Below are 25,308 nucleotides of genomic sequence, written 5' to 3'. Positions count from 1 at the left end.
AGATAGGGCCACACAGCCCCCCTGTAGATAGCGCCACACAGCCCCCCTGTAGATAATGCCATACAGCCCCCTTGTATATACTGCCACACAGCAATCCCCTCCACTGCATCCGCCTGTTGCCCGTGACAGTGCGCGAGCTTTAAACTTTAGTGAGTGGGCGGACTGTGGAAGGTGCGCGGCCACGCACCTTATAGGGAACACTGGCTATGACTGAAATTTAAAAAAATTACAAAATCTAAAAATGTCATATATCTTGACAGTGAATAAACCAGTCCCTATTCTGTGTGCAATTTCCATAGCAAAATATTATTTTTCAGCAAGTCTCCCTCTATTCAAGGTTCGCCTACTGTCTTGCATTCAGGAACAGAGACTGAATGTTAAGCATAAGAGGTTTTAAGTCGTATCCACAAAACTAGTGTTAGTAACCACATTTTGCCCCTATTTTTGTGTGGAAAGGCCATAGGATACTAGATTGAGGTTCTCTTAATTGACAAAGTTGATAACATTATTGAATATATGTATAACCTCAATTTATTTGTAACAACTATTACCATAGAAATGCCACTACCCCAATAAATTATAAAAAATTCATAATTTTTTTATGCTGTTAAATTATAGATTTTGTCGTTCAGCAAATTTTACCATATCAATCTGTGTCAGTCGATACCTTCCAATATAAGAACGATGTCTTTGTGGCTATAGCACAACCCAGCATGGAAAACTGTATGGTCCTGGAGTGGGATCACATTGAAATGAACTTCAGAAGTTATGACAACATTACAGGTACAGAGAAAATACATGGATAATCTGTAATTTTGTAATCTGTAATCTATCTAATCAATATATTGCAATAGACATGAATCAAAAAATTATTTAATTTACTAATATGATGTATTGTGAAAATATCTACTGTTTGTGAATCTGATGGTCCACGTCAAGAAGTAAAAAATGTTTCCATTGGTCCATGTATTATTATAATTATTTATTTATTTTAATGCACCATTATTTACATGAGACAATAAAATCAACAAGTACAATAAATATGAGGTTAATGAATGACGGAATAGTACAGAAGGAGAGAGGACCCTGCCCGCGAGGGCTTACAATCTACAAGGGGAAGGGAGGAAGGCAGGGGGTAAAAGCTGCTCAAATGGTAGTGTAGTGGTGGCAGGGTTATTGTAGTTTGTAAGATTTTCTAAAGAGTTGGGTTTTCAGGTCTCTCTTGAAGATTGGCTATGTATGGCATGTGATCAAATTCTATACATAAATTTTATTATATTGCCTAAAATCATGTCAAATAAGGATGGTTGAGCTATCAAGTGGTCCCAGGGTCACATGTGATGGCCATATGTATTAGATGCCAAAAATGGTGGGAACCAGAAAGTCAACATGATAAGACCACCATATATATTCGTGTAGAATAAACCTGCAGCTGTGTCTGATAATTACTACTCTAAGGTGTGATCACATAGAAATCTCAGACAAAAATCATGATAGTTAAAAAAGGAATATACACAATAATATAGCATTTAGGAACGTCATGTCGAAATCAATTCAAAACCATATAGTTGGATTGTGTTGTACATACAATTTTTGTAACCCGTTATTCTTTATTTGCAGGACAGTCAATTGTTGGATGTAAAGCCATACTCATCGATGATCAAGTGTTCATGGTGGTGGCCCAACTGTTTGGTGGCTCTCACATATACAAGTACGATGAAAGCTGGGCCAAGTTCGCCAAGTTCCAAGACATTGAAGTCTCGCGTATCTCTAAGCCAAATGACATTGAGCTGTTTCAGATTGAAGGGGAAAACTTTTTTGTGATTGCTGACAGTTCAAAGGCAGGTCTGACTACTGTGTATAAGTGGAATGGTAAAGGCTTCTATTCCTACCAATCCCTCCATGAATGGTTTCGTGACACTGATGCAGAATTTATCGAAATTGACGAGAAGCCTCATCTTGTATTGTCCAGTCGATCCCAAGTACCTCTTATCTTACAGTGGAACAAAAGCACAAAGAAATTCACCTCCCTGAGTGACATACCAAACATGGAGGATGTTCTGGCTGTCAAAAGCTTCAAAATGAAGGATGAACTCTATATTTCATTGACCAGGTTCATTGGAGACTCAAAAATTATGAAATGGAACAACAAGCAGTTTGTTGAGATTCAGGCATTACCATCTCGAGGAGCGATGGCGTTGCAACCCTTTACCTTTAAGGATAGATATTACCTAGCGCTGGGCAGTGATTATACATTTTCACAAATATACCAGTGGGATCCTGAAAAGAAGACTTTTGAGAAGTTCAAAGAGATCTACATACAAGCACCCCGCTCTTTCACCGCAGTGTCCACTGATCGCCGGGATTTTCTTTTTGCTTCTAGTTTTAAAGGAAATACACAGATTTTTGAACATGTCATGGTTGACCTGAGCTTGTAAGAACACAGATAAGGTGGACTGGATATCCCCTGTAGAAATACTGGCAATTTTATTATGTACCAGGAGACTGTGCATCTGAACATTAGCGTTTAGTTGACATTATATTCATATGCATTTTTTGGGTAATTGCATGACCTTACTCATTTATCAATTTTAAACATTTTCAACACTTTTTGTAACAGATACGTAATACCTGGAACGTCTATAAAATAACACAATAATTTTTTGAAGAGGTCAAATGAAGCTGTTTGTATATTGCTAATATTATTAGCCTGGTAGAGTAGCAATCCCAGCTGTAAGGTATGAATAGTGAATGGTAATACCTCAACGGCTGGAGAACCTAGGTTGCCTGTCTATGCTGAAGAAGTTCAATGGAATATAGAGACTGTTTTACCGTCTTACCCTTTAACCTAGAACATTTTCTCCTTGTAAAACTATTCACAGTTGTATTGTTTATATCCTGTATCCGTTACATTTTGTATATACATTCTGCACTATTATGACACAGACATCATTCATATATCCAGTGTACTGCACCTTTAAAATGCTTGATTTATGCTTGTCAGTTTATTTAGGATTGTTGCCCACAGTGTACAGATTTACTATTAAAATTAGCATAAAAATGGTCAGTATAAGTAGTCAATTGTTAACCTATATATTTTTAGCCCTGATACGCAATGGCACGTTACATTAAATACACAATTTCAAACCACAGTCATAAAAAAAACCTCATTCTGTGTGGCTTTGCCCCTTGCCATTACAGTGCAATAAATGCATTGGGTAAGTATTGTAGATATGCAAACAGGATTTTATAGCAAACAGACCAGTGTATCCCAAAAAGTTGTGTAAGTTGTGGGATGCTGCAGCGGATGGTCTATATAGTATATTCTAAGGCTGGGTTCACACGACCTATTTTTAAGCGTAATGGAGGCGTTTTACGCCTCGAATTACATCTGAAAAAACGGCTCCAATACGTCGGCAAACATCTGCCCATTACTTTCAATGGGTCTTACGATGTACTGTGCCGACGACCTGTCATTTTACGCGTCGCTGTCAAAAGACGGCTCGTAAAATAACAGCCTCGTCAAAGAAGTGCAGGACACTGAAAGAGTTAAACGATCGGCAGTAACTGTTTCAGCACACTGGACAGTGACTGCCGATCACAATATAGATCAACGTGTTAAAAAAATAGAAGTTCCTACTTATCGAGAACTCCCTGCTTCTTCCTCCAATCCGGCCTCCCGGGATGACGTTTCTATAGTAGCTATTCCTGGCTTTGGCTTTAAAAAAATACTGCACACAAAACTGCGCCAAAAACTGCAACAATTCCAGCCTTATTTTATATTTATATATTATTACTGACAGCATCTAAATGTAAATAATTTCGTTTTAGGTTGAAATTCTCTAAAAGGGGATGTCTTATGAAGACAAACCCTGCCTATAAACTATAAAGCCCAGTTCACACTGAGTTGTTTTACGCTGACTTGACACAGAAACCGCGTCGGAATCAGCGCCAAAAAACGGCCAAAACCGCTTCCCATTAATTTCAATTATTTAAATGCTGTTTCTTGTCGTGGTTCCGCGTTTGACCTCCTGATAAAATCAATGGGAGGCAGAGAAAGCGTTTTTCGCTGTGTTTTTTTGACCCTCCGAAAGCACATTGGCCGCAGGCGAATAATACTGCGAAAATCGCGGCAAGAAATTGCACGCAGGTCAAAATCTGCCTCAAAATTGTTAAAGCAGTTTTGAGGCAGATTTTTTCTGCCTGCAAAAAAAAACTGTGTGAAGAGGGCCAAAATCTGCCTCAGAATTCCTTCAGGAATTTTGGGGCAGATTTTGAACTGTCTGCACATATTTTTCGCTGTGTTTTTCGCCCACGGCCATTTAAACTAATGCAAGGGCCAAAAACGCTGCGAAAAACGCTCAGAAATGCGATGTGGGTTTTTTCTGCCTCCCATTGTTTCAATGGGAGGTCAGAGGCAGGAACCGTGGCAAGAAAGAACGTGCTGCCTTTTTTCCGGGAAAAAAAAGCCTCTGTCTCCTATTGAAAATAATAGGGGGCGATTTCGGCCATTTTTTGTCTCTGATTCCGACGCGGTTTCCACGTCAAAATCAGCTCCAAAAAACTCTTTGTGAACTGACCCTGAGGTGCAGTACAGCTAGAGGGTTTTTCCTGACATATGCTTTCATAGTAATTGTGATTCACAGACAGCAGATAGTACTAAACTGAATACACTATGCAAAAATATCATCCGATTTCTAGAATTACTATTGGAGATTTCAGAACAACGTGGGAACTGCTACAGTTGCCAGGGATGTAAACATGCACTAATGTAAAGTAACTGTAGTTTATATTAAAACAAAAAAAGTTCAATAAAAGTCCTTTAAGAATGTATATACTGTATATCTTTTGGTACATTAATATGTTTTCAATGGTATGCTGTTAAAGACTTGTGGATTGATACAAATAAAGTCATTTCAATCTATTTTACGTTTCTTGTTTATAAATTCATTGATAAAACAAAGGTGGTCTTCTGAGACCTGTTATCTCTCCAGAAGCGGCCGTACTGCCGACTGCAAGGAGTGAGGGGAGGCCGACATGACAGGATAGGAGGGAACAGGTGAGGAAAGGGTTAAGGTTACGTGCAGGGAATGAAGGGGAGGGGATTGGAAGGGAGGAGGGAGGGGGAGTAGGTCTCGGGCTTCCCGCTGTTTTCCTCAGTGCGAGGGAGACAGCGAGAAGTGAGACATCACAGGAGTCCCGCCCACCCGCCCTTTTTTATTTTACAGATTTTGGAAGGAGAAGTGTGGGTATTGAATGGTGGTTATTGCCTGGTGTAATTGGTGGTGTTTGCATTGTCACGGTGGCTGGCGGGGGGAGTCCTTGAGGTTGGTCAGTAAAACTGGTGGGGGGGGGTCGAATCAGGGGTATGCGTCCCCCAAAAATAGGTGGAAGGCTTCTTAGGGTGTTACCCCTTTGAAGTGCTTTATGGAAAAGCCATCTGCAAGAAGGTGCCTTCGAGCTGGTTTACGGCTGGAGGTAAAACAAGTGGTGGTGGCAGATGGCTACGTTTTTTATAAGTCGTGGTAACCTCAAGGGCTTCCCCTGGTCAATTATAAGGTGTTATTTATATTGACCCTGTTAAGGGTTTGGTATGTGTATTCTGGTAGAATTTCCAATGTTTGGGAATTCTAAGTTATTTAAAGTTTGGGTTATAAAATTTTCTAATTTAATAAAATTTATAATAAACGGCTGCTGTGGCCATTAAAATCCAACCTGGTGTCGTGTGTTATTATTCTGAAAGGGTAAGGAATAATTATGGATCACTCGACTCTACTTATCCAAGTCATGAGATTTCTGTTTTAGTAAAAACTTGTATTCCCCATAAAATAATGATTCTGGAGCATCTTTTAGAACTCTGCGTTATGCCATTCCTCTGTTATTCCTTTTAGAAATGTAGGAACAAATTGACTACTGAGTGCTGCCATTCCCCTTGACATTTAATTCATCAGAAAGAGGGGGGCGACCCTCTCTAACAGCTCATCGCGCCCCCGGAACGCAATCGCGTGCGGGGGGGGGGGGCGGCGATGGTTGCTATGGCAGGGCTTAATAGGTGCCTGTCAGAATCACGATATACTGCAATACATTAGTATTGCAGTATATCGTACAAGCGAGTTAACGATCGCTGGTTGAAGTCCCCTAGGGGGACTAATAAAAATAGTAAAAATGAGATAAATAAAGTTTTTTTTTGTGTAAAAAAAAAATTTAAAATAAAAAGTTCAAAAAACCCCCCTTTTCCCATTTTCCCCCTAGAGCATAGTAAAAAAAATAAAAAGATAAACATAATTTGTATCGCCGTGTCCGTAAAAGTCTGAACTATTACAATATATCATTATTTAACCCACACAGTGAACGCAGTAAGCCCTGATACCACTTAATCGACGGAAAAATAAATATATTATGGCTCTCGGAATTTGGCGATGCAAAATAAATTTTCTTTTTTACACTTAGGTTTTTACATGTAAAAGTAGTAAAATATAGAAAAAACTATATATATTTTGTATCGCCGTAATCGTATTGACCCACAGAATAAAGTTAACATGTTGTTTTAATTGCACAGAGAATTCTGTAAAAACGGCGCACAAAAAAACATGGAGGAATCGCTGTTTTTTTCATTTTCTACCCCACAAATAATTTTTTCCCCGTTTCCTAGTACATTATACGGCAAAATAAATGGTGCTACGAAAAACTACAACTCGTGCCGCAAAAATCAAGCCCTTATAGGACTATATCAACGGAAAAATAAAGACGTTATGGCTTCTGGAATGTGGGGAGGAAAAAATGAAAATCTGAAAAAGGGCTGCGGCGGGAAGGGGTTAAGGGCATGGCCAGACGTGGCGGAATTGCTCTGGAATTCCGCTGTGGACAGTCCGCTGCGGAAATCCGCAGCTGACCGTTTCTCCATTGCTTTCCACTGCTTTTTAGTTAGGTTCGTTTACACGTTGCGGAAAACTCCGCTGCGGACCATAGGCTGCGGTGCGGAATTTGGTGTCCGCAGCATACACTGGATGTTGCGGACGTGTAGCGGACTTGTTGCGGAATTTCTCCATTGACTTCAATGGAGAGTCAAAATTCCGCAATGAAGTACGCAGATGTTATGTGTGTTGCGTAGCGTATTTGTTTTACGAACATGATAATTCTTCATTCTGTCTAGACCTATGTATTTCTAGGTCTACAGCCAGACTGAGGCCCCATGCACAATAACGTAAAAACGCCCGTAATCACGGGCCGTTATTACGGCACGGGCAGGCCCATAGAAGTCAATGGGGCTCCCGTAATTACGGGAGCGTTGCTAGGCGATGTCAGGAGATAGTCACTGTCCAGGGTGCTGAAAGAGTTAAACGATCGGCAGTAACTGTTTCAGCACACTGGACAGTGACTTCTGATCACAATATAGATCAACGTGTTAAATAAATAGAAGTTCCTACTTATCGAGAACTCCCTGCTTCTTCCTCCAGTCCGGCCTCCCGGGATGACGTTTCAGTCCAAGTGACGGCTGCAGCCAATCACTGGCTGCAGCGGTCACATGGACTGCCGCGTCATCCAGGGAGGTCGGCCTGGATGTTGAAAGAGGGACGTGTCACCAAGACAACGGGTAAGTATGAATTTCTTTTACTTTTACTAGGGAAAGGGCTGTCCCTTCTCTCTATCCTGCACTGATAGAGAGAAGGGAAACACTCTTCACCTGAATACGCAAGGGCTAGTCCGCATCAATTTAATGCCCATTTTAGGCAGAGCCGCAACAGAATCTGCAATGCAGATTATGTGCGGCATTGATTCGGACAGTGGCGGAAGAAATATGCCACGTCTGGTCATGCCCTAAATCAAACCAAAACATAACTCTCAGTCTGAAATATATGTAGGTAGACTGTTTATAAATAAAAAAAACGTCAATTGTAAGCAATTGAGCTCCAACATCAGCCACAGGGAATCCAGACATTAGGTCCCGTCTTAGTACGCCTGTGGGAGTAGGGAACGAAAAACCTTTCAATATAACGGCATTGTCTACACCAGGGACACGACGCGCCCGGTAGTGAATATACTGAGGGGAAAGCAAAACAAGCCGATGTAATAAAACCACAACCGGCTCAGAGGACAAAGTCAAATTTTTAATAGCATGCACAGCTGTAACGTCTATGGCCACGGCCCATCGATCGGTCGTTAACCCCGACGGCCGTGGCCATGGACAGCTTACCTGCCTGCAGCGTCGTCCCGCAGTCAGGCGCCGGCACTCTCTTCCGGGTTCCGAGTGTCTCCGGCGGGTGCGCGCGCCCGCGCGCGCACGGCCTTAAAGGGCCAGTGCGCGCGTTTTGCAAAAAACTGCAATCTGGCCCAGGATGCCCTGGGCTATAAAAAGGGCTCTGCCCTCTTGCCCTTTGCCAGAGCGTTGTTAGTTTTCCCGTTGTTCGTCTTGCTTATGGTCTCCCAGTGTCTTCCAGCCTCCCAGTGTACCTTGCTCCTGTATTCCGTATCCTGTATCCTGTTTCCGTGCTACCTAGTGCTATTGCCGTGCTGTGCTACCTACCGTGCTGTGCTACAGTCTACGCTACCCTGCTACGCCTCACCGAACGACTTCCCACCGCCTGGTTCTGGACGTGTCCGCCTCGCCACTGCCTACGATTGCCTCAGGTACTCTCGCTGAACCATTGAACTGTGTACTTTCCGGTTTGGCCAGCTGCCATCCCCGCTACGCGGTACGGCCCAGTGGGTCCACACCCCGCATCGTGACAACAGCACTCAAATTATCAGACTAAAAAAAGGACAATCTGATTAGCCATACGACCACACCACAACCCATTAGCAACGTGCGGAAAGGAGATGTGGGGGGCAGTTGTCGGAAAGGGCCGCTGGGACATCAAAGGTGCAACCAAACATTGGTCACTTTAGAATCCCAGCGCACATCAGCTCTTTGCGCCATCCGCCTCCGGAACTCCTCATCGTATCACCACCAATTGAAACCATACGTGCTAAATATAGTATCCAAATACACAAATAGCTGACATGCCAACTCAGGAATATTTTGTCCTAGTTCACTACCCAGAACCACAAAAGCCTGAATCTAATTGTTAAACGGTTTTGCTACTTGTTTTGAAAACCATGCTCAAAATTACGCTCTTCATCTACCATTGTGGAATTAACAAGCTGGGGACCATATATCAACATAGTCATTACAAAAAAAAAAATCCCTAATATCATCAGAAACGTGAGAATCCAGCGGCGCAATACCACGAAAGTAATCATCTCTGAATGCCAGGACCAAGGGCGTAGACGTGGAAGTAGCAGCCTCAACAAAAGACTATCCAACCAAGGACTGCGCCCTGGACCATGCAGGGCCAGGTGCGAGCCAGCCAACAGAGATGGGACAAAAGACAAAATATCAACATTATTAATGGTAACCACGCCCGAAGGCAGGAAGACTCACTCTAATCGGCTGACGTCATCTGGACCGAAACAGACAAAGAAGGCTGAGCAACCATTACCAGTGTCACGGAAGGTACGACCGAATGCTGTCCTCTTAAAGCCCTCCGGGACCTGCGACCAGACCGGAGACGAGATCTCTTCCCACCCCTTGAAGTACTGCCACGACTCGAGGACCCAGTGCCGGAACGCCAAGAAGCCAACGTGGAAGAAATCGATGAAGGTGAAGATCCATGGCGATGCCGAGTGGACTTGCATTCAGACAACAAGTAAACTTGCCCAAAGGATGCTGGTGGCAAATGGGAGGGTCCACCAATAGGGGCGGAGCCATTTGCCTAACAAAAACCTGATCCTGCGCAGAAGGCACTGGAGCAGCATCAATGTCCATGTCCTCTGGTGGGACCAGATCATGCCTATATAAACCCCCGCCCTATTAGCATAACTTCACCATTAACTATATGTAGGCTTTTCCACCCAACGGCTGAGACCCTGCCTATGTAAGGCCACCCCACTCTAGCCTGCTAATAAAAATGACTAAAATGAACCCCTTTTATACTTTTATACAGTCAAAGGCCCTGAGGCTATACGCCTATGAGCCTACTAAAACAGACATCTCAGGAGGGCTGACAGATCCTCCTTAACCAGTTCCCGACCGCCGGAACGTAGAAAGGATCGCCTGGAAAAGAACGCTTAAAAGTTTATTTTAATATTAAATCCTTTAAAATTTTGGGCTAGACTACCCAATATATTCCTGAAGATACCAGGCTAACCAGGTAGGTCAAAGCTAGATATGGGTATCAATAGGTATCAATGGGTATCAATAGTGAGACATTTTCACAAAAAGTTCAACCTTTGTAGCAATACCACCTAATCCTGGCTAAAAATATATAAACTATCCCTACCTGGACTAATAGCAAAGTGTGCGTTCACACTGAATTGAGATCTGGTACCTAGTAGAGTGTGCATTCACACTAAATAGGGACAAAGCAACACCTAAGTGTCAGAAACCAGAGCCGTGCTGTTAGAGTAAAGTTCTAGCAGACACAGGGCGGCTTGAAAACTGTGCACGACAAAATGATGTGCTAATCTGCCCTGTTTCACTATACACCTCTGAAGAAACGTCCTATAAACAAAGGATGCAGAAACACGTTAGGCATTGGCTTAACTACCGCTGTAGCAGCCATAGCATGGGCCACCCCACCCATGGCCATATGCTCCGCTAGCAGCCGCTATGGCTGGTACATGCCAACGCCACTGAACACTACGGTAGAGCAGGGAGGTATCTCCCCACTCTGCCATTAAAGGGGTTTTTCCCTACAAAACACATGTATCCCCTATCCACAGGATAGGGGATACATGTGTGATTGCTGGGACCCTAAGCAATATGGAGAACGGGGGTGGGGGGGGGTGAAAGTCCCCCGAAGTTCTCCATGAGAAACCTCGGATTTCCGGGGTCTGTGTCGGGAGCTCCGTATAAATAATTGGAGCACAGCTTGTGCGCATGCGTGACCAGTGGTCCTTTAATTTTTATTGAGCTGCCGGACACAGACCCTGGTAGTTCGAGGTTTCCTTTGGAGAACTTCAGAGGACTTTCGGTCCCCTATTCTCCTTATTGCTGGGGGTCCCAGCGATCAAACATGTACCCCAGGGGATACATGTCTTTTGTGGGACAAACCATAGGCTACAGGCCTTTTTTTTGGGGGGGGGGGGTTGGGGCTTTATGGCGTTATCTACAGGGGGCTGTATGGTTCTATATACGGGGGGGGGCTGTATGTTGCTATATACAGGAGGGCTGTATGGTGCTATATACAGGGGGGCTGTATGGCACTATATAAGGGGAGGGGGCTGTATGGCGCTTTATACAGGGGGGCTATATGGCGCTATCTAGAGGGGGCTGTATGGTGCTATATACAGGGGGCAGTATGGTGCTATATGCTGGGGGCTGTATGGTGTCATATACAGGGGGCTGTATGGTGCTATATACAGGGGGGCTGTATGGTGCTATATACAGGGGGGCTGTATGTTGCTATATACAGGGGGGCTGTATGGTGCTATATATAGGGGGCTGTATGGTGCTATATACAGGGGGGCTGTATGGTGCTATATACAGGGGGGCTGTACGGTGCTATATACAGGGGACTGTATAGTGCTATATACAGGGAAGGGGCTGTATTGCGCTATCTACAGGGGGCTGTATGGTGCTATTTACAGGGATGGGGCTGTATGGCGCTATCTACAGGGGTGCTGTATGATGCTATCTACAGGCGGGCTGTATGGCGCTATAAACAGGGAGGGGACTGTATTGCGCTATCTACAGGGGGCTGTATGGCGCTATCTACAGGAGGGCTGTATGATGCTATTTACAGGGGGCTGTATGATGCTATTTACAGGGGGGGCTGTATGGTGCTATATACAGGGAGGGGGCCATATGACGCTATCTACAGGGGGCTGTATGGCGCTATCTAAAGGGGGTCTGTATGGTGCTTTATACAGGGAGGGGGCTGTATGACGCCATCTACAGGGGGGGCTGTATGGTGCTATATACAGGGAGGGGGCCGTATGACGCTATCTACAGGGGGGGCTGTATGGCGCTATCTACAGGGGGTCTGTATGGTGCTTTATACAGGGAGGGGCTGTATGCGTTATTTACAGGGGGCTGCTATATACAGGGGGCTGTGTATGGCGCTATCTACAGGGGTGCTGAATGGTGCTATCTACATGAGGCGCTGTTGGCAGATTCTACAGGGTAGCACTATCTACAAGGGGGGGGGGTTGTGTGGCATCCAGGGGAGTGGGGCCCCCAGTCAAAAGTTTGATACGGGGCCCAGTCTTTCCTAGTTACGCCCTTGACGTTAGGTGTTTAATCTTGTCTTAGTGTGAATGCACACTCTTGTCTTAGGTGCTAAATCTCTGTCAAGTGTGAATGCACACTATTGCTCAGTGACGTAGCTATAGCGGTCGCAGCGGTCGCACTTGCGACCAGACCCCTAAGCCTGGGGGGACCACGGGCCCCCGTTGCCATACAGCATGCAAATAAATTTTCTGTGCCGTGAAGCCGGCACTTCCTGGTTACGGTCACATGGTACACTTCGTGTACCATGTGACCGTGTTGTCACGTGACACGTCTTCCAGCCAGTGCAGTTGAAGAGTCGGTGCGGAGGACTCCAGGTGAGCTGCACAGTCTGTGTTGTAATGTAATGTAATGTGTTGTGTTGTATTGTGTTGTCTTGTAATGTATTGTAATGTAATGTATTGTGTTGCCTTGTAAGGTATTGTGTTGTGTTGTCTTGTAATGTGTTGATTGTGCTGTTTGGGGTGGAGGGGGGGCCCATTAAATTACAGTCCCCCCTCCTCTCTTCACCTCAAACTGCACAATACAACACAATACATTACAAACTGTGAGTCGCGTTTCCCTGGGGGGTCGTGTGAAGACCTCCGGGGGGTCGCGAGTCACTCACCGAGGTCCCGATTCCATTCAATGCTGGAGCAAGGACCTCGTGTCTCCTTGCTCCAGCATTCACTGTGCCCTGAGCGACTCGTCGCAGGCAGGCGGGATGTAGAGACATCATCGCGCCTGGCTAAGCCCCGTGTACCCCTGAGGACGCTACTTAGTGGCGAAACATGTCGGGGGGGCTGTTCAATTTTAGACACTGCTGCTGATCGGACCTATTGCTGCTACTAGTTACTAACAATTTAACTGAATAGGGAAGACCTAATCCTATGTTACATACAGATATGCCTGGTCAATCAGGTCATACATGTGTTTGTCCGATCTCGGCTGGTGATAATTTTAAATCCTAATTGTGGTTTGTCCAGCTATAAGTAGCTAATAAAATTGTAACTTTCTTTCATATATTAGTGGTGGCTGGGAAATAGGGTTGGCTGTTGCAGACAGCTTTTTCTATGTTTATACTGTATGGGGGCACTATACTGTATGGGGGCAGCTATGTGTGACATTATACTGTGGGGTCTGATATGGGGAGCATTATACGGTATGGGGCTGTTATGGGGGCATTATACTGTATGGGGCATTATACTGTGTGGGGGCAGCTATGGGAGCATTATACTGCGTGGGGGCATTATACTATGGGGGCTGTTGGGCAAAGAGTCTGGGCATAGGCGCGCGCAGGGGTCTGATGATGGTGGTGTTGGGGAGGGATAGGGGGGCCCAAGCTGAATTCTTGCACCCGGGCCCATGAGCCCTTAGCTACGCCCCTGGCTGCGCTGTTATATATGAGTGTGAATGCACACTGTGTCTTAAGCGTTGCTTTGTCGCTATTGAGTATGAGTGCACACTCTGCTAGGTATCAGATCTCAATTCAGTGTGAACGCACACTTTGCTATTAGTCCAGGTAGGGATTTCGCTGCTTTTGTCTTCTCTGATCACTTCTACATACCGCTGAATTAGCGCTGTGTATAGAATAGAGGCATCGGCATTGGTCGCAATGATCATGTGACTGGTCACATGATCGCTGGGATGCTGTTCGTGGCAGGCTGCTATAGTCAATATAAGAGGACTGATTTCCCCTGTATATGGGGCTGCTGTGCAGCCCCTTTTACAGTGGAAAAATAAGGTGTAAAAGAAAAAAAAAATGAAGTCCCCCAAAGGTCTTTTCTGACCTTTGAGGGACAGGCCATAATAATAATAAAAAAATAAAAGTAAAATAAAGTGCAACAAAACTAAATACAGATAAAATACCCACCCAAAATAAAGCATTGTTCCCCACCCGCCAATCATTTTCGTAACGATAGCTCTGACCCAATTACCTTAATATAGACATGTATTATATCGAAATATACTGTAGACAACGACGATCACAAATAAAAGGGTCTATTATACGATACAACTATATTATTAACAGAAAGAAACCTGGTTTGTCTACGAAAAAAACATCTGAAAAATCACGTCGCTAGCCCAACTAAAAAAAAAAAGTTAGAGCTATTTAACTAACGTGTGCTAAAAATGGCTAAACGATGTCTGGTCCTGAAGGCTCAAAATAGCCCAGGCCTAAAGCGGTTAAAGGAACGGTGCTAATGATTACCACACGTTCAATTACTGGTGGTCGTTTTAAGTGGCATATAGTTATTGTAAAAATTGTCTACGGTGTGTTCTTCTGTTATTACCCCTAACACTTGTTTTAAGTGGGCAACCTCTGTGCTTTAACTGTACCTCTAGTGTTAAATAAGGTAGGCATTAGCTCACCCACACATGCCTACTTTTCAGAACAAAGGAAGGGGCGCAGTGATAAAAAGAAGCGAAATGCAACTGGTGTTTTGAAGAGGATGATTGTGGTCTTAAAGTGTATCATCAGCTTTTTCCCAGATTTAGGTTCCCCTAAATTTTGACTTACATAAAAGGTGCAGTTTTGTGATCAGTCACCATGTACTTTCCAGGTTGCAACTGAAGCCTTTGCAGGACCATCACCCCTGAACATGTTGCAATAAGTATATAAATAATTTCAATACCACGTTTCATCACTATAGTTGGCAAGTATTTTTCATGGACATTGATGCAAATGTCTGGTTGTAGTATTCCTCATAATTCTCATGGAATATCACTTTCTGCACCATGGGAACATAGGAAAACATTACAAACATGGAGGAGCAATTGTACCATGGCCACTACTCACTCATTTTCATTGCTCATAGCAAACCCAACAGGTCCACTCATAAGAGTCATCCAATTCTGGAGCTCAAAGGCCACAGACAAAGATGGATCCAAAGATGAGCTCGATAGATAGGCTCATAGACTTTCTATTTAAGCGACTCTCCGGTCCCGGGACAACATTTTAAATATGATAAAATATATGGAGTTGTGCTCCTCTGTCATGAATCGGCTGTTTTAGGGAGCCCTCTGTGCTGTCCCAAAATGGCTGCAGTGCTTCTTAGGCTACGAGTCTAAAACACTTCCACTGTTCTCGAATTGACCAGAGCTGCTCATGTGAGCAGCACTGCGCACCAGGTAATATTACTCCATATACCCCATTACATTTATAATTTTGTCCTGAGACCTGGAGGGTCGCTTTAAGCTCGTACACTGCTGGCTCGGCTTCCTGAGGAGAGACCTTCAAAAAACTAACGGGAACACCGCTTAGAGGAACATTGATCAGTGAGGGTTTCTTCACCTGGACCCCCATTGAATAAAATTTCTGACATGTCACTGTGGCATGTCAAAAGTTTTATGAAAGTTTAGGCACAGAATGGATGGGAGTCGGCAAGCCTGAGATGTGAATGTTAGAGAGCCTCCAGCACCTCATATGTGGCAGTCTGCGGCTCTAAGCTAATGTGACATGGCGGATGCAATCAGCTGTACACCGCCATGGTTGGTGAACATCCACCCCCGGCTGCCGCATCTCAGCCTCAAAAGGGAGATTATCAGCGCTGACTTAAAAAAGGAAGAAAGCAGGTGAAAGCCCTGTGCGGGGAATCTCTGGGGGTAGAGTCACCATCTTATGTGGTTATTATCTTGCAATATGACTGCCGGTACTACTCCATGAGTTATTTTACTGATACCACATGATGGTCTGTTTTACATCACCTATGTAGTGGAGAAAGTTTGCGCAGAAATTTTGGCAACTTTTTTAAAAGTCGCAAATAATAAATATGTTTGAAAAACAGACTCTATCCAAACCACCACCCTCCCCTATTTCCCTGTCGAGCATGGCACAAATGTGCCTCGAACCGGACGCAAAAGCTTCTTAAATGCAGCGAACAAAGTATAATTGGAAAATATAGGTAAAAGATACACCAAAAAACAAAACAACAAAAAGCAAATGATACATTTCCTCCCTTTGTATATAATAAAGCTGTATACCGTTTCTAAGTAAGAACATTGGGGGAGATTTATTAAAGGGTAACTAAACGTTCAAAAAACTTCTGACATGTCACAGTGTCGTCTCAGAAGTTTTGATTGGTGGGGGTCCGAGCACCGAGACCCCCACCAATCGCCTAAGCTAATCGGCAGACGCGCTTGTGTGAGCGGTGAGCCCCTTAGTTTCTGTTCGGCTTTTTCCGGAAATAAATATATCGGTGTACGGACTCAATAGAAAGTCTATGAACCTGTACTTTGCTGCATTGGCTTTCCGGAAAAAGCCAACCAGAAACTATGCGGCTCAGTGATCACACGAGCGCTTCTGCCTCTTCGTTTTAGCGATCGGTGGGGGTCTCAGTGCTCGGACCCTCACCGATCAATACTTCTGTCATGTCAGTATGACATGTCAGAATTTTGTTGAACGTTTAGTTACCCTTTAAGACTGGCATTTCATATGATAGTCCTAATGTAAAGATCGCTGGAGTAAGATGTGACTAACCTATTAGAGGTGCACATCTATTAATGAATAAGGGGCATTTCTGGTAGTCCGTGTGCCAGAAATTTATATCAACTCCAGCTATGAGCTGGAGTGGATTTGCGCTATAATTTAACCCCTTAATGACCGGGCATGTTTGTACCTTAATGACCAAGCCAGATTTGTCAAATCTGGTATGTCTGACTTTATCAGAGAATAACTCTGTGAAATATTTGAATATCCAAGTAATTCTGACATTGTTTTTTCGTCACATGTTGTACTTTATTTTAGTGGTAAAAGTAGACTGATACAATTTGTGGAAATGAATTAAAAAATAGAAAAATGGAAGAAATTTTGTAAAAATTTACATTTTTCCCTATTTTTAACTGCAATATGTCACATATGTACACACATACTGTACAATTTTTTTAATTAAATATATATTTCTATCTCTTTACTCTATTTTGGCAGCACTTTTGAAAAAATAAAATAAATTTTCAGCAATTTAGAGGACTTACAAATTGAATAATAATTTTATAAATTTTGAAGTACATTTTGTTTTCCTGCACCAAGCCAGGTTTTCAGAGGCTCATAGGTCTCAGAATGGTGGAAACCCCCACAAATGACCCCATTTAGAAAACTAGACCCCTTAAGGTATTTACCTAGGGGTATAGTAAGTATTTTGACCCCACAGTATTTTGCTAAATTTAATACATAGCAGGTGAAAAAAAATTATTTCACTTTTTTCATAAAAGTATCAGTTTGAAGACCAATTTCTTTGTAAAGCGACCATGAGAATGAAGAAACACACCACAAAATCTATCACCCTGTTTCTCCTGTTTTCAAAAATAACAACATTGTGGCCCTAATGCGCTGCCTGGACACACGGCAGGGCCCAAAAGGAAGGGAGCACCCGGAGGCTTTCAGGACTCATATTTTGCTTGAAAATGTTTTAGGCCCCACTGTACATTTGGAGAGGCTCTGAGCTGCCAGAACGATAGAAACTCCCCATAAACGACCCCATTTCGAAAACTAGACCCCCATAACGTAATTATTTAGGTGTATAGTAATTATTTTGACCCCACAGTTCTTTGCTAAATTGAATGCATATCATGTGAAAAAAAAAATAATTTCACTTTTTTCATAAAAGTATTAGTTTGAAGACCGATTTCTTTGTAAAGCAAACATGAAAATGAAGAAACATACCCCAAAATCTATCACCCTCTTTCTCCTGTTTTCAAAAATACCCACATTGTGGCCCTAATGCGTTGTTTGGACACACGGAAGGGCCCCAAAGGAAGGGAGCACCCGGAGGCTTTCAGGACTCATATTTTGCTTGAAAATGTTTTAGGCCCCACTGTACATTTGGAGAAGCTTTGAGCTGCCAGAACGATAGAAACTCCCCATAAACTACCCCATTTCGAAAACTAGACCCCTTAAGGTATTTATCTAGGGGTATAGTTAGCATTTTGACCACACAGGCTTTTCGCTAAATATATTGGAATTAGTCTGTAAAAATTAAAATGTACTTTTTTTCTGAAACAACATAGAAATTTGTATTATTTACAAGGAATAACGAAGAAAATGCACCCCAACATTTGTAAAGCAGTGTCTCCCGATTGCGACAATAGCCCATATGTGGTAATAAACTGCTGTTTGGACCCACAGCAGGGCTCAGAAGGGAAGGAGCGCCATTTGGATTTATGATTTTGCTGGAATGGTTTTCGGTGCCATGTCGCATTTGCAATGCACTGGAGGGACCAAAACAGTGGAAACCCACCAAAAGTGACCCCATTTTGGAAAAACCTTCAAGGAATTTTTCTAGGGGTATAGTGAGCATTTACACACCACGGGTCTTTTGCAGAGTTTTTTAGAATTAGGGCGCGAAAATTAATATCAACATTTTTTCCACAAAAATTTTGAATTTTCTCATTTTCACAAGGGATAAAGGAGGAAAAAAACAACCATTTTTTATAAAGCAATTTCTCCCGAGTACGGAAATACCCCACATGTGATCATACGTTTTTTTCATTAGAAATGAATTCACCCTTTCAGGACTGATCCATTTTTTGCTTTCATATTTTAGATTTTCACTCCCCGCTTTCCAAGAGCCATAACTTTTTTATTTTTCCATCAATAGAGTGGTGTGAGGGCTTATTTCTTGCGGGAGGAGCTGCAGTTTTTATTGGTACCATTTTTTGGTACGTAAAAAGTGATTCAAAAGTTGTATTACATTTTTTTTTTAGAGCGAAGGTGACAAAAAAAAAAAACAGCGATTTTGGCGGTTTCAATTATTAAATTTTTTAAGGTGTGCACTGTGCAAATTAAATAATGGTATATTGTAATAGTTCGGACTTTTACGGACGTAGCGATACCAATTTTGTTCATTTTTTGACATTACTTTAGAAGAAAAATGCGAAAAGGTGTTTTGTTTTTTTAACTTAAAAAAAAAAAATTCTCACTACTAATAACTATAATTCTTCTACACATTTTATTAATCAATCTCCTTAGGGGACTTGATCCAGTGATCATTGGATCACTGGTACAATACACTGCAATACTAATGTATTGCAGTATATTGTTATTCTTACAGGCTTCTGTAACAGAGCGATCGCTGTACCTGTCCGTTAGTCCCGGGTGTCAGCTGTAATACACAGCCGACACCCGCAGCATATGGAGCGGGCTCAGCACGTGAGCCGGCTCCATACAACAACCGCCGCACCATGACGTGCTATTAAGTCATAGTGCGCAAAGGGGTTAATGCGCAGCGGATGGTTCAAAGTGAAAATTGCAATTTTCCACTGATACGCCATTTTAGTGCATAATATGTTGTGCCCAGTTTGTGCCACAGAAGACAAATACCTCATAAAATGTTAAGCGGGTTCTCTCGGGTATGGCGACGCCATATGTGTGGGCGCAAACTGCTGCTTGGGCACGCTGCAGGGCTCAGAAGGGAGGGAACGCCATTTTGCTTTTGAAGCGCAGATTTTGCTTGGCAGTAGTTTTGTTTGGGTCTTTGCTGGTATTTCAGTTTATAATGTGGGGGCATATGTAATCTGTGTGGAGTATATCAGGGCATAATAAGAGGGTATAATAATGGGGTAAATAAATAATATTTCATAGATATGTGCCCGGGGTCGCAGTGATAAATGGCGCCCGATCTTATCCACTTTTGGACACTCTGCACATTTTGCATCGCCATATTCTGAAAGCCAGAACTTTTTTATTTTTTCACCACCGGAGCCCTGTGAGGGCTTGTTTGTTGCGGGACAATCTGTAGTTTTCATTGATACCATTTTGGGGTACGTGCGATTTTTTTTTGATCACTTTTTATTCAATTTTTTTGCAATCCTGAGCAAAAAACAGGAATTCTGACACCGTTTTTTTAGGTTTTCTTTTTGCGGCGCTCACCGTACGCTATAAATGACATTTTTACTTTATTCTGCGGGTTGGTACGATTACGGAGATACCATATGTATATAGGTTTGGCCCTTTTTTTTAGCGTTTGCACAATAAAATGACTTATTTCTAAAAAAAAAAATTCTGTGTCACCATATTCAGAGAGCCATAATTTTTTTATTTTTTTGTCAAAAAAGCTGTGTAAGGGCTTGTTTTTTTCGGGACGGATAGAAGTTTTTATTGGTACTATTTTTGGGTACATGCGACTTTTTGATCACTTTTTATTCTTTATTTAGGGAGCGGTGGTGACCAAAAAAATTGTGATTCTGTCGTAGTTTTTTATTGATTTTTTTTGGGGTGTTCATCGTGCGGGAAAAATAACATTACAGTTTTATAGTTGGGGTCGTTACGAACGCGGTGATACAAAATATGTGTACTTTTTTAACGTGTTTTTTTCTATAATATAGGAAAAAAAGCATTTTGTGTTTAGATAACTTATAACTTTTATTTTTACACTTTTTTTAAAACATTTTTATTACTTTTTTTTACTTTTTTCACTTGTCCCACTAGGGGACACTTAGACTTGTTAGTGTAATGTACTCTAACTGTCATTGTGACGTAACTGTCACACTGACAGGAAGACCCGGAGGACCGGCCGGAGGCTGCTCCTCCGAGGCCTCCGTACATGGCAACCCGGAGGTCATTATCTGACCTCCGATTGCCACGACAATCACTTCGTGGGGGCTGCCGATGTGCTTCAAACTTCAAAATTTCACGTAAATGCGGCGACGGCAATCCGTCGCCACACTTATGGGGTTAATTGCCGAAAGCAGCGGCGATGGTCCGCTATCCGGCGAGACTGATATGTCAGCTGTCTAGGACAGCTGTCAGCGCGCGCCTGTCACTCTGTGTTTACACAGAGTGACAGTTTTAAATACTGACGAAAATGAACGTCATGGGGCAGGAACTAGCAGCCGACCATGACGTTCATTTTCGTCCTTGGTCGTGAAAGGGTTAAATCGCCCCATTATTTACATTCATAAGACTAGACAACCCCTTAAAGTAGGTAATTATTTACTGTGTACAGTCTTACAGAATATATTGTCACTATAGAAACAACAGGGGGAATTTATTAACTTTTCTATGCCATTTTTCTGCCGTAGAAAAGTCATAAATGGCACAAAAGCTGAATTTGCCCATCTTGTGGTACGTTTCCAAACGCAGCTCCAGACTATAAATCATGTGGTAGATCAGAATCAGGGTAAGATAAGTAATGGTTACTATATATTTAGGTATATTTATTCTATGTGTAAACTTTAAGATGGTGTTTAAACATACTATTCAATTCTTCTAATATCTCATGAGTCCAGAGCATCATTTGCATCATTGTAATGGGATGATGTCATAATAATTTTATTTCCCCTAGTCTTTCTGATAGCTCATAGGTTACAGAGCATAATTTGCATATTCCTTATGACATCTCGGGTTCCTGTCTCATAGTGATGTCACAAAGACATTTTCCGGTAAGGCAGGTTGTCAAATGTATCAGTGCTGTTGTCTTCTCCGTGGGATATAGAACTGTATTTTGCGATTTATAGCACCCAGTGGCTACTGGAAGCGATTTTTCCACGAAAGTTTGGTTCTTACCAGATCATGATCGGCCTTCTACTTCTGATAACATCTTGCTTCATCACAAGATCCCTCTGCTGCATGGAATGTGACGCCAAAGGGAAAATGGTTATGGATAAATTCCATTCTTTCATCAGAAGCCAAGTGGATGAAAACATAGATGGCTATATGACCATCAGGCAGTTTTCTAAAACTGCTGAAAAAGAGATCCTGAATTACCTGAAGGATGAAGTTTAGATGCTCGATGGCTATGCTATCTCCGATATAGTTTCTGAGTATAAAAAAAATCTGTGGATATCATCCAGGAAATAGAGTTTAACCCCTTCGTGCACCCAGACATGCCATTACATCCGGGTGCGGGGGGGGGTGATGTATGGAGCGCGCTCACATGCCGAGTGTGCTCCATACACTGCGGGTGTTAGCTGTGTGTTTAGCTGACACCCGGGAGTAACGGCCGGGAACAGCGATTGTGCTGTTCCTGGCTATTTAACCTCTCAAATGCTGCGGTCAATCGTGACCGCAGCAGCAGGGGCGTTAAAAAGAGGGGGCGGACCCCTCCGTCAGCTCGTCGCCACCCCCCGCAACAAAATCGGTGGGTGACTATGGTTGTAATGGCAGCCCAGGGGCCTAATTAAGGCCCCCAGGACTGCCTTCACTCTGCCTCTGTTAAGCCCTGCCAGGGCTTAACAGAAGCTTGTAAAAATGACAATACACTGCAATACATTAGTATTGAAGTGTATTGTACCAGCGATCCAACGATCGCTGGTCCAAGTCCCCTAGGGGGGCTAATAAACTGTGCAAAAACTGTAAAATTAAGTTTTTAGTAGTGAAAAAAATATATAAAATATTAAAAGTTTAAAAAAACACCTTTTCCCATTCTTTCTCTAAAGTAATGTAAAAGGTAAACAAAATTGGTATCGTTGCATCCATAAAAGTCAGAATGATTACAATATAGTGTTATTTAATGTGCATGGTGAACGCCGTAAAAAATGAAAATGTAAAACGACAAAATCACAGTTTTCTGGTCAACTTAGCTCTAAAAACATTTTGATAACAGGTGATCAAAAAGTTGTACGTACCAAAAAATGGTACTGATAAAAACGACAGCTCGTCCCGCAAAAAATAAGGTATCACACTGCTCAATCGATGAAAAAATAAAAAAGTTATGGCTCGCAGAATGTGGCGACATTTTTGGGGGCCACTATCTATGTAGGGCACTATTTCCAGGGCGGCTCTATGGGCTGCACTAACTACAGGGGGCTCTATAGGGAGCGGTATCTACAAGAGGCTCTATGGGGGCACTATCCACAGTAGGCACTATAGGGGCCCTATGTATGGGGAGCACTGTCTACAGGGGGCTCTATGTGGGGCACTGTCTATAGGGGGCTCTATGTGGGGCACTGTCTACAGGGGGCTCTATGAGGGGCACTATCCACAGGGGGCTCTGAGGGGCACTATCTACAGGGGGAACTATCTAAAAGGGGCTCTATGAGGGGGCACTATCTACAGGGAGCTCTATGAGGGGGAACTATGTACAGGGGGCTCTATGGGGAGAACTATCTACAGGGGGCACTATCTATAGGGGGCACTATCTACAAGAGGCAATGTATGTGTGTGTGGTGGGGGAACACAGTGTATGGTGCTATTATAATTAGAGGTGCAGTTTATAGATGTTTGAAAAGTGAGAAGCTGAAGACATCTGAGAGGGAAACTGCAGAAATGGGCCGTGGCCGGTAGAAGTCGTCATGAGGCCTGGACTGGATGGAGTAGAAAAGAGAAAAATAACGACTAGAATCTGAGAAGATGTCATCTGTGAGTTGCTCAATGTAAATGTTTATTCTGCCTCCAATCAGTACTCTAGTCACTGTATGATCTGCAGCGAGATGATGGGTGGTATGATGTTTTTTGTTTTTTTTGAATCAGCAATTTACAGCATATCCTTACCATAGTTCGGGCTATGCTGGGAGCTGTAGTTTTATGCTGTATAAACCTATACAGCAGGGGTTACACTGAATTTGCAAATGATTTCTGTACTAAATTGTATTTGTGCTGGTACTGTATTTATGTACTAAGCTTTGTTCTGGTGCTGTATATATGTACTGAGCTCTGTTCTAGTGCTTTATTTATGTATTGCGTTTGGTTCTGGTGATACATATATATATATACGGAGCTTGGTTCTGGTGCTGTATTTATGTACTGAGCTTTGTTCTGGTGCTGTATTTATGTGCTGAGCTTTTGTTCTGCTGCTGTATCTATGTACCAAGCTTTGTTCTGGTGCTGTATTTATGTACTGAGCTGGGTTCTGGCGCTGTATTTATGGGCTAAGCTTTGTTCTGGTGCTGTATATATGTACTGAGCTTTGTTCTTGTGCTGTATTTATGTTCTGAGCTTGGTTCTGGTGCTGGATATATGTACTTAGCTTGGTTCTGGTGCTTGCTGTATATATATATTGAGCTTTGTTCTGGTACTGTATATATGTACTGAGATTTATTCCGGTGATGTATTTATGTACTGAGCTTTGTTCTGGGGCTGTATATATGTACTTAGCTTGGTTCTGGTGCTGTATATATATATGTACTGAGCTCTGTTCTGGTGCTGTATATATGTACTGAGTTTGGTTCTGGAGCTGTATATATGTATTGAGCTTGGTTTTGGTGCCGTATATATGTATGAACTTGGTTCTGGAACTGTAATTATATAGAATATATTTATAATAACAAAATTGCTGGGAAGATGGAATTCTTGCAATTCATTGTTTTTTTAATAGGATTCTGTCAGGTAGTTTTAACCCCTTGAACCGCCAACATGCGGTAAAACATGACCTGACAATATTTGCAAACATTCCCCTGTATGTTTTTTCAAATATAGCAAAATCTATAAAGTCAACTTTTAAAAACAGTGCAAGCTATATGATAATTACTCATTAACCCCTTAATGACTAGCCTATTTTAAACCTTAATGACCAAAGTATTTTTTACGTTTTTCCATCGTCGCATTCCAAGAGCTATAACTTTTTTATTTTTGCGTCGACATAGCTGTATAAGGTCTTGTTTTTTTGCGGGACAAGTTGTATTTTTTAATAGCACCATTTTGAGGTACATATTATTTATTGATTAACTTTTATTAACTTTTTTTTGGGGGGAATAGAAAAAAACACTCTTTTTTGCATCCTAAATCTACGTAGCTTACCGTGTGGTATAAATAACACAATAACTTTATTCAGCGGGTTGTTACAATTACAACGATACCAAATTTGTATAGATTTTGTATGTTTTACTACTTTTACACAGTAAAAACGCATTTTTTCTAAAATGATTTGTTTTTGTGTCTCTATATTTGAAGAGCAATAACTTTTTTATTGTTCCGCCGATGCAGTTGTATGAGGGCTTTTTTTTTTGCGGGACGACTTGTAGTTTTTATTGGTACCATTTTGGAGTAGATGCGACTTTTTGATCACTTTTTATCAAATTTTTTTTTAAGTCAGGATTCACAGAAACAGCAATTTTTCTATTGTTTTTTATTTTATTTTTTACAGCGTTCACCGTGCGGGTTAAATAATGTAATAGCTTTATAGTTG

At 42.3% G+C, this 25,308-nt stretch overlaps 1 protein-coding gene across 6 annotated transcripts in view; it reads left to right on the top strand.

Moving 5' to 3' along the window:
- Positions 1 to 4,924, top strand: part of LGI2 (leucine rich repeat LGI family member 2) — a 71,241-nt gene extending 66,317 nt beyond the window's left edge. For 4 of the 6 annotated variants that reach the window (XM_075858817.1, XM_075858795.1, XM_075858835.1 and 1 more), the window contains 2 exons: positions 619 to 783; positions 1,621 to 4,924. In XM_075858817.1, coding sequence (XP_075714932.1) covers positions 619 to 783; positions 1,621 to 2,438 — 983 coding nt within the window. In that variant the 3' untranslated portion in view covers positions 2,439 to 4,924. The remainder of the gene's footprint in view (positions 1 to 618; positions 784 to 1,620) is intronic. The other 2 variants (XR_012882555.1, XM_075858826.1) reach the window with 2 other exon arrangements.
- Positions 4,925 to 25,308: the final 20,384 nt, after the last annotated feature.

This window comes from Rhinoderma darwinii, chromosome 1 (genome assembly GCF_050947455.1).
Source record: "Rhinoderma darwinii isolate aRhiDar2 chromosome 1, aRhiDar2.hap1, whole genome shotgun sequence".
Taxonomy (NCBI): domain Eukaryota; kingdom Metazoa; phylum Chordata; class Amphibia; order Anura; family Rhinodermatidae; genus Rhinoderma; species Rhinoderma darwinii.
The sequence above is the reverse complement of the archived record's forward strand: the minus strand, read 5'-3'. Positions and strand labels throughout refer to the sequence as shown.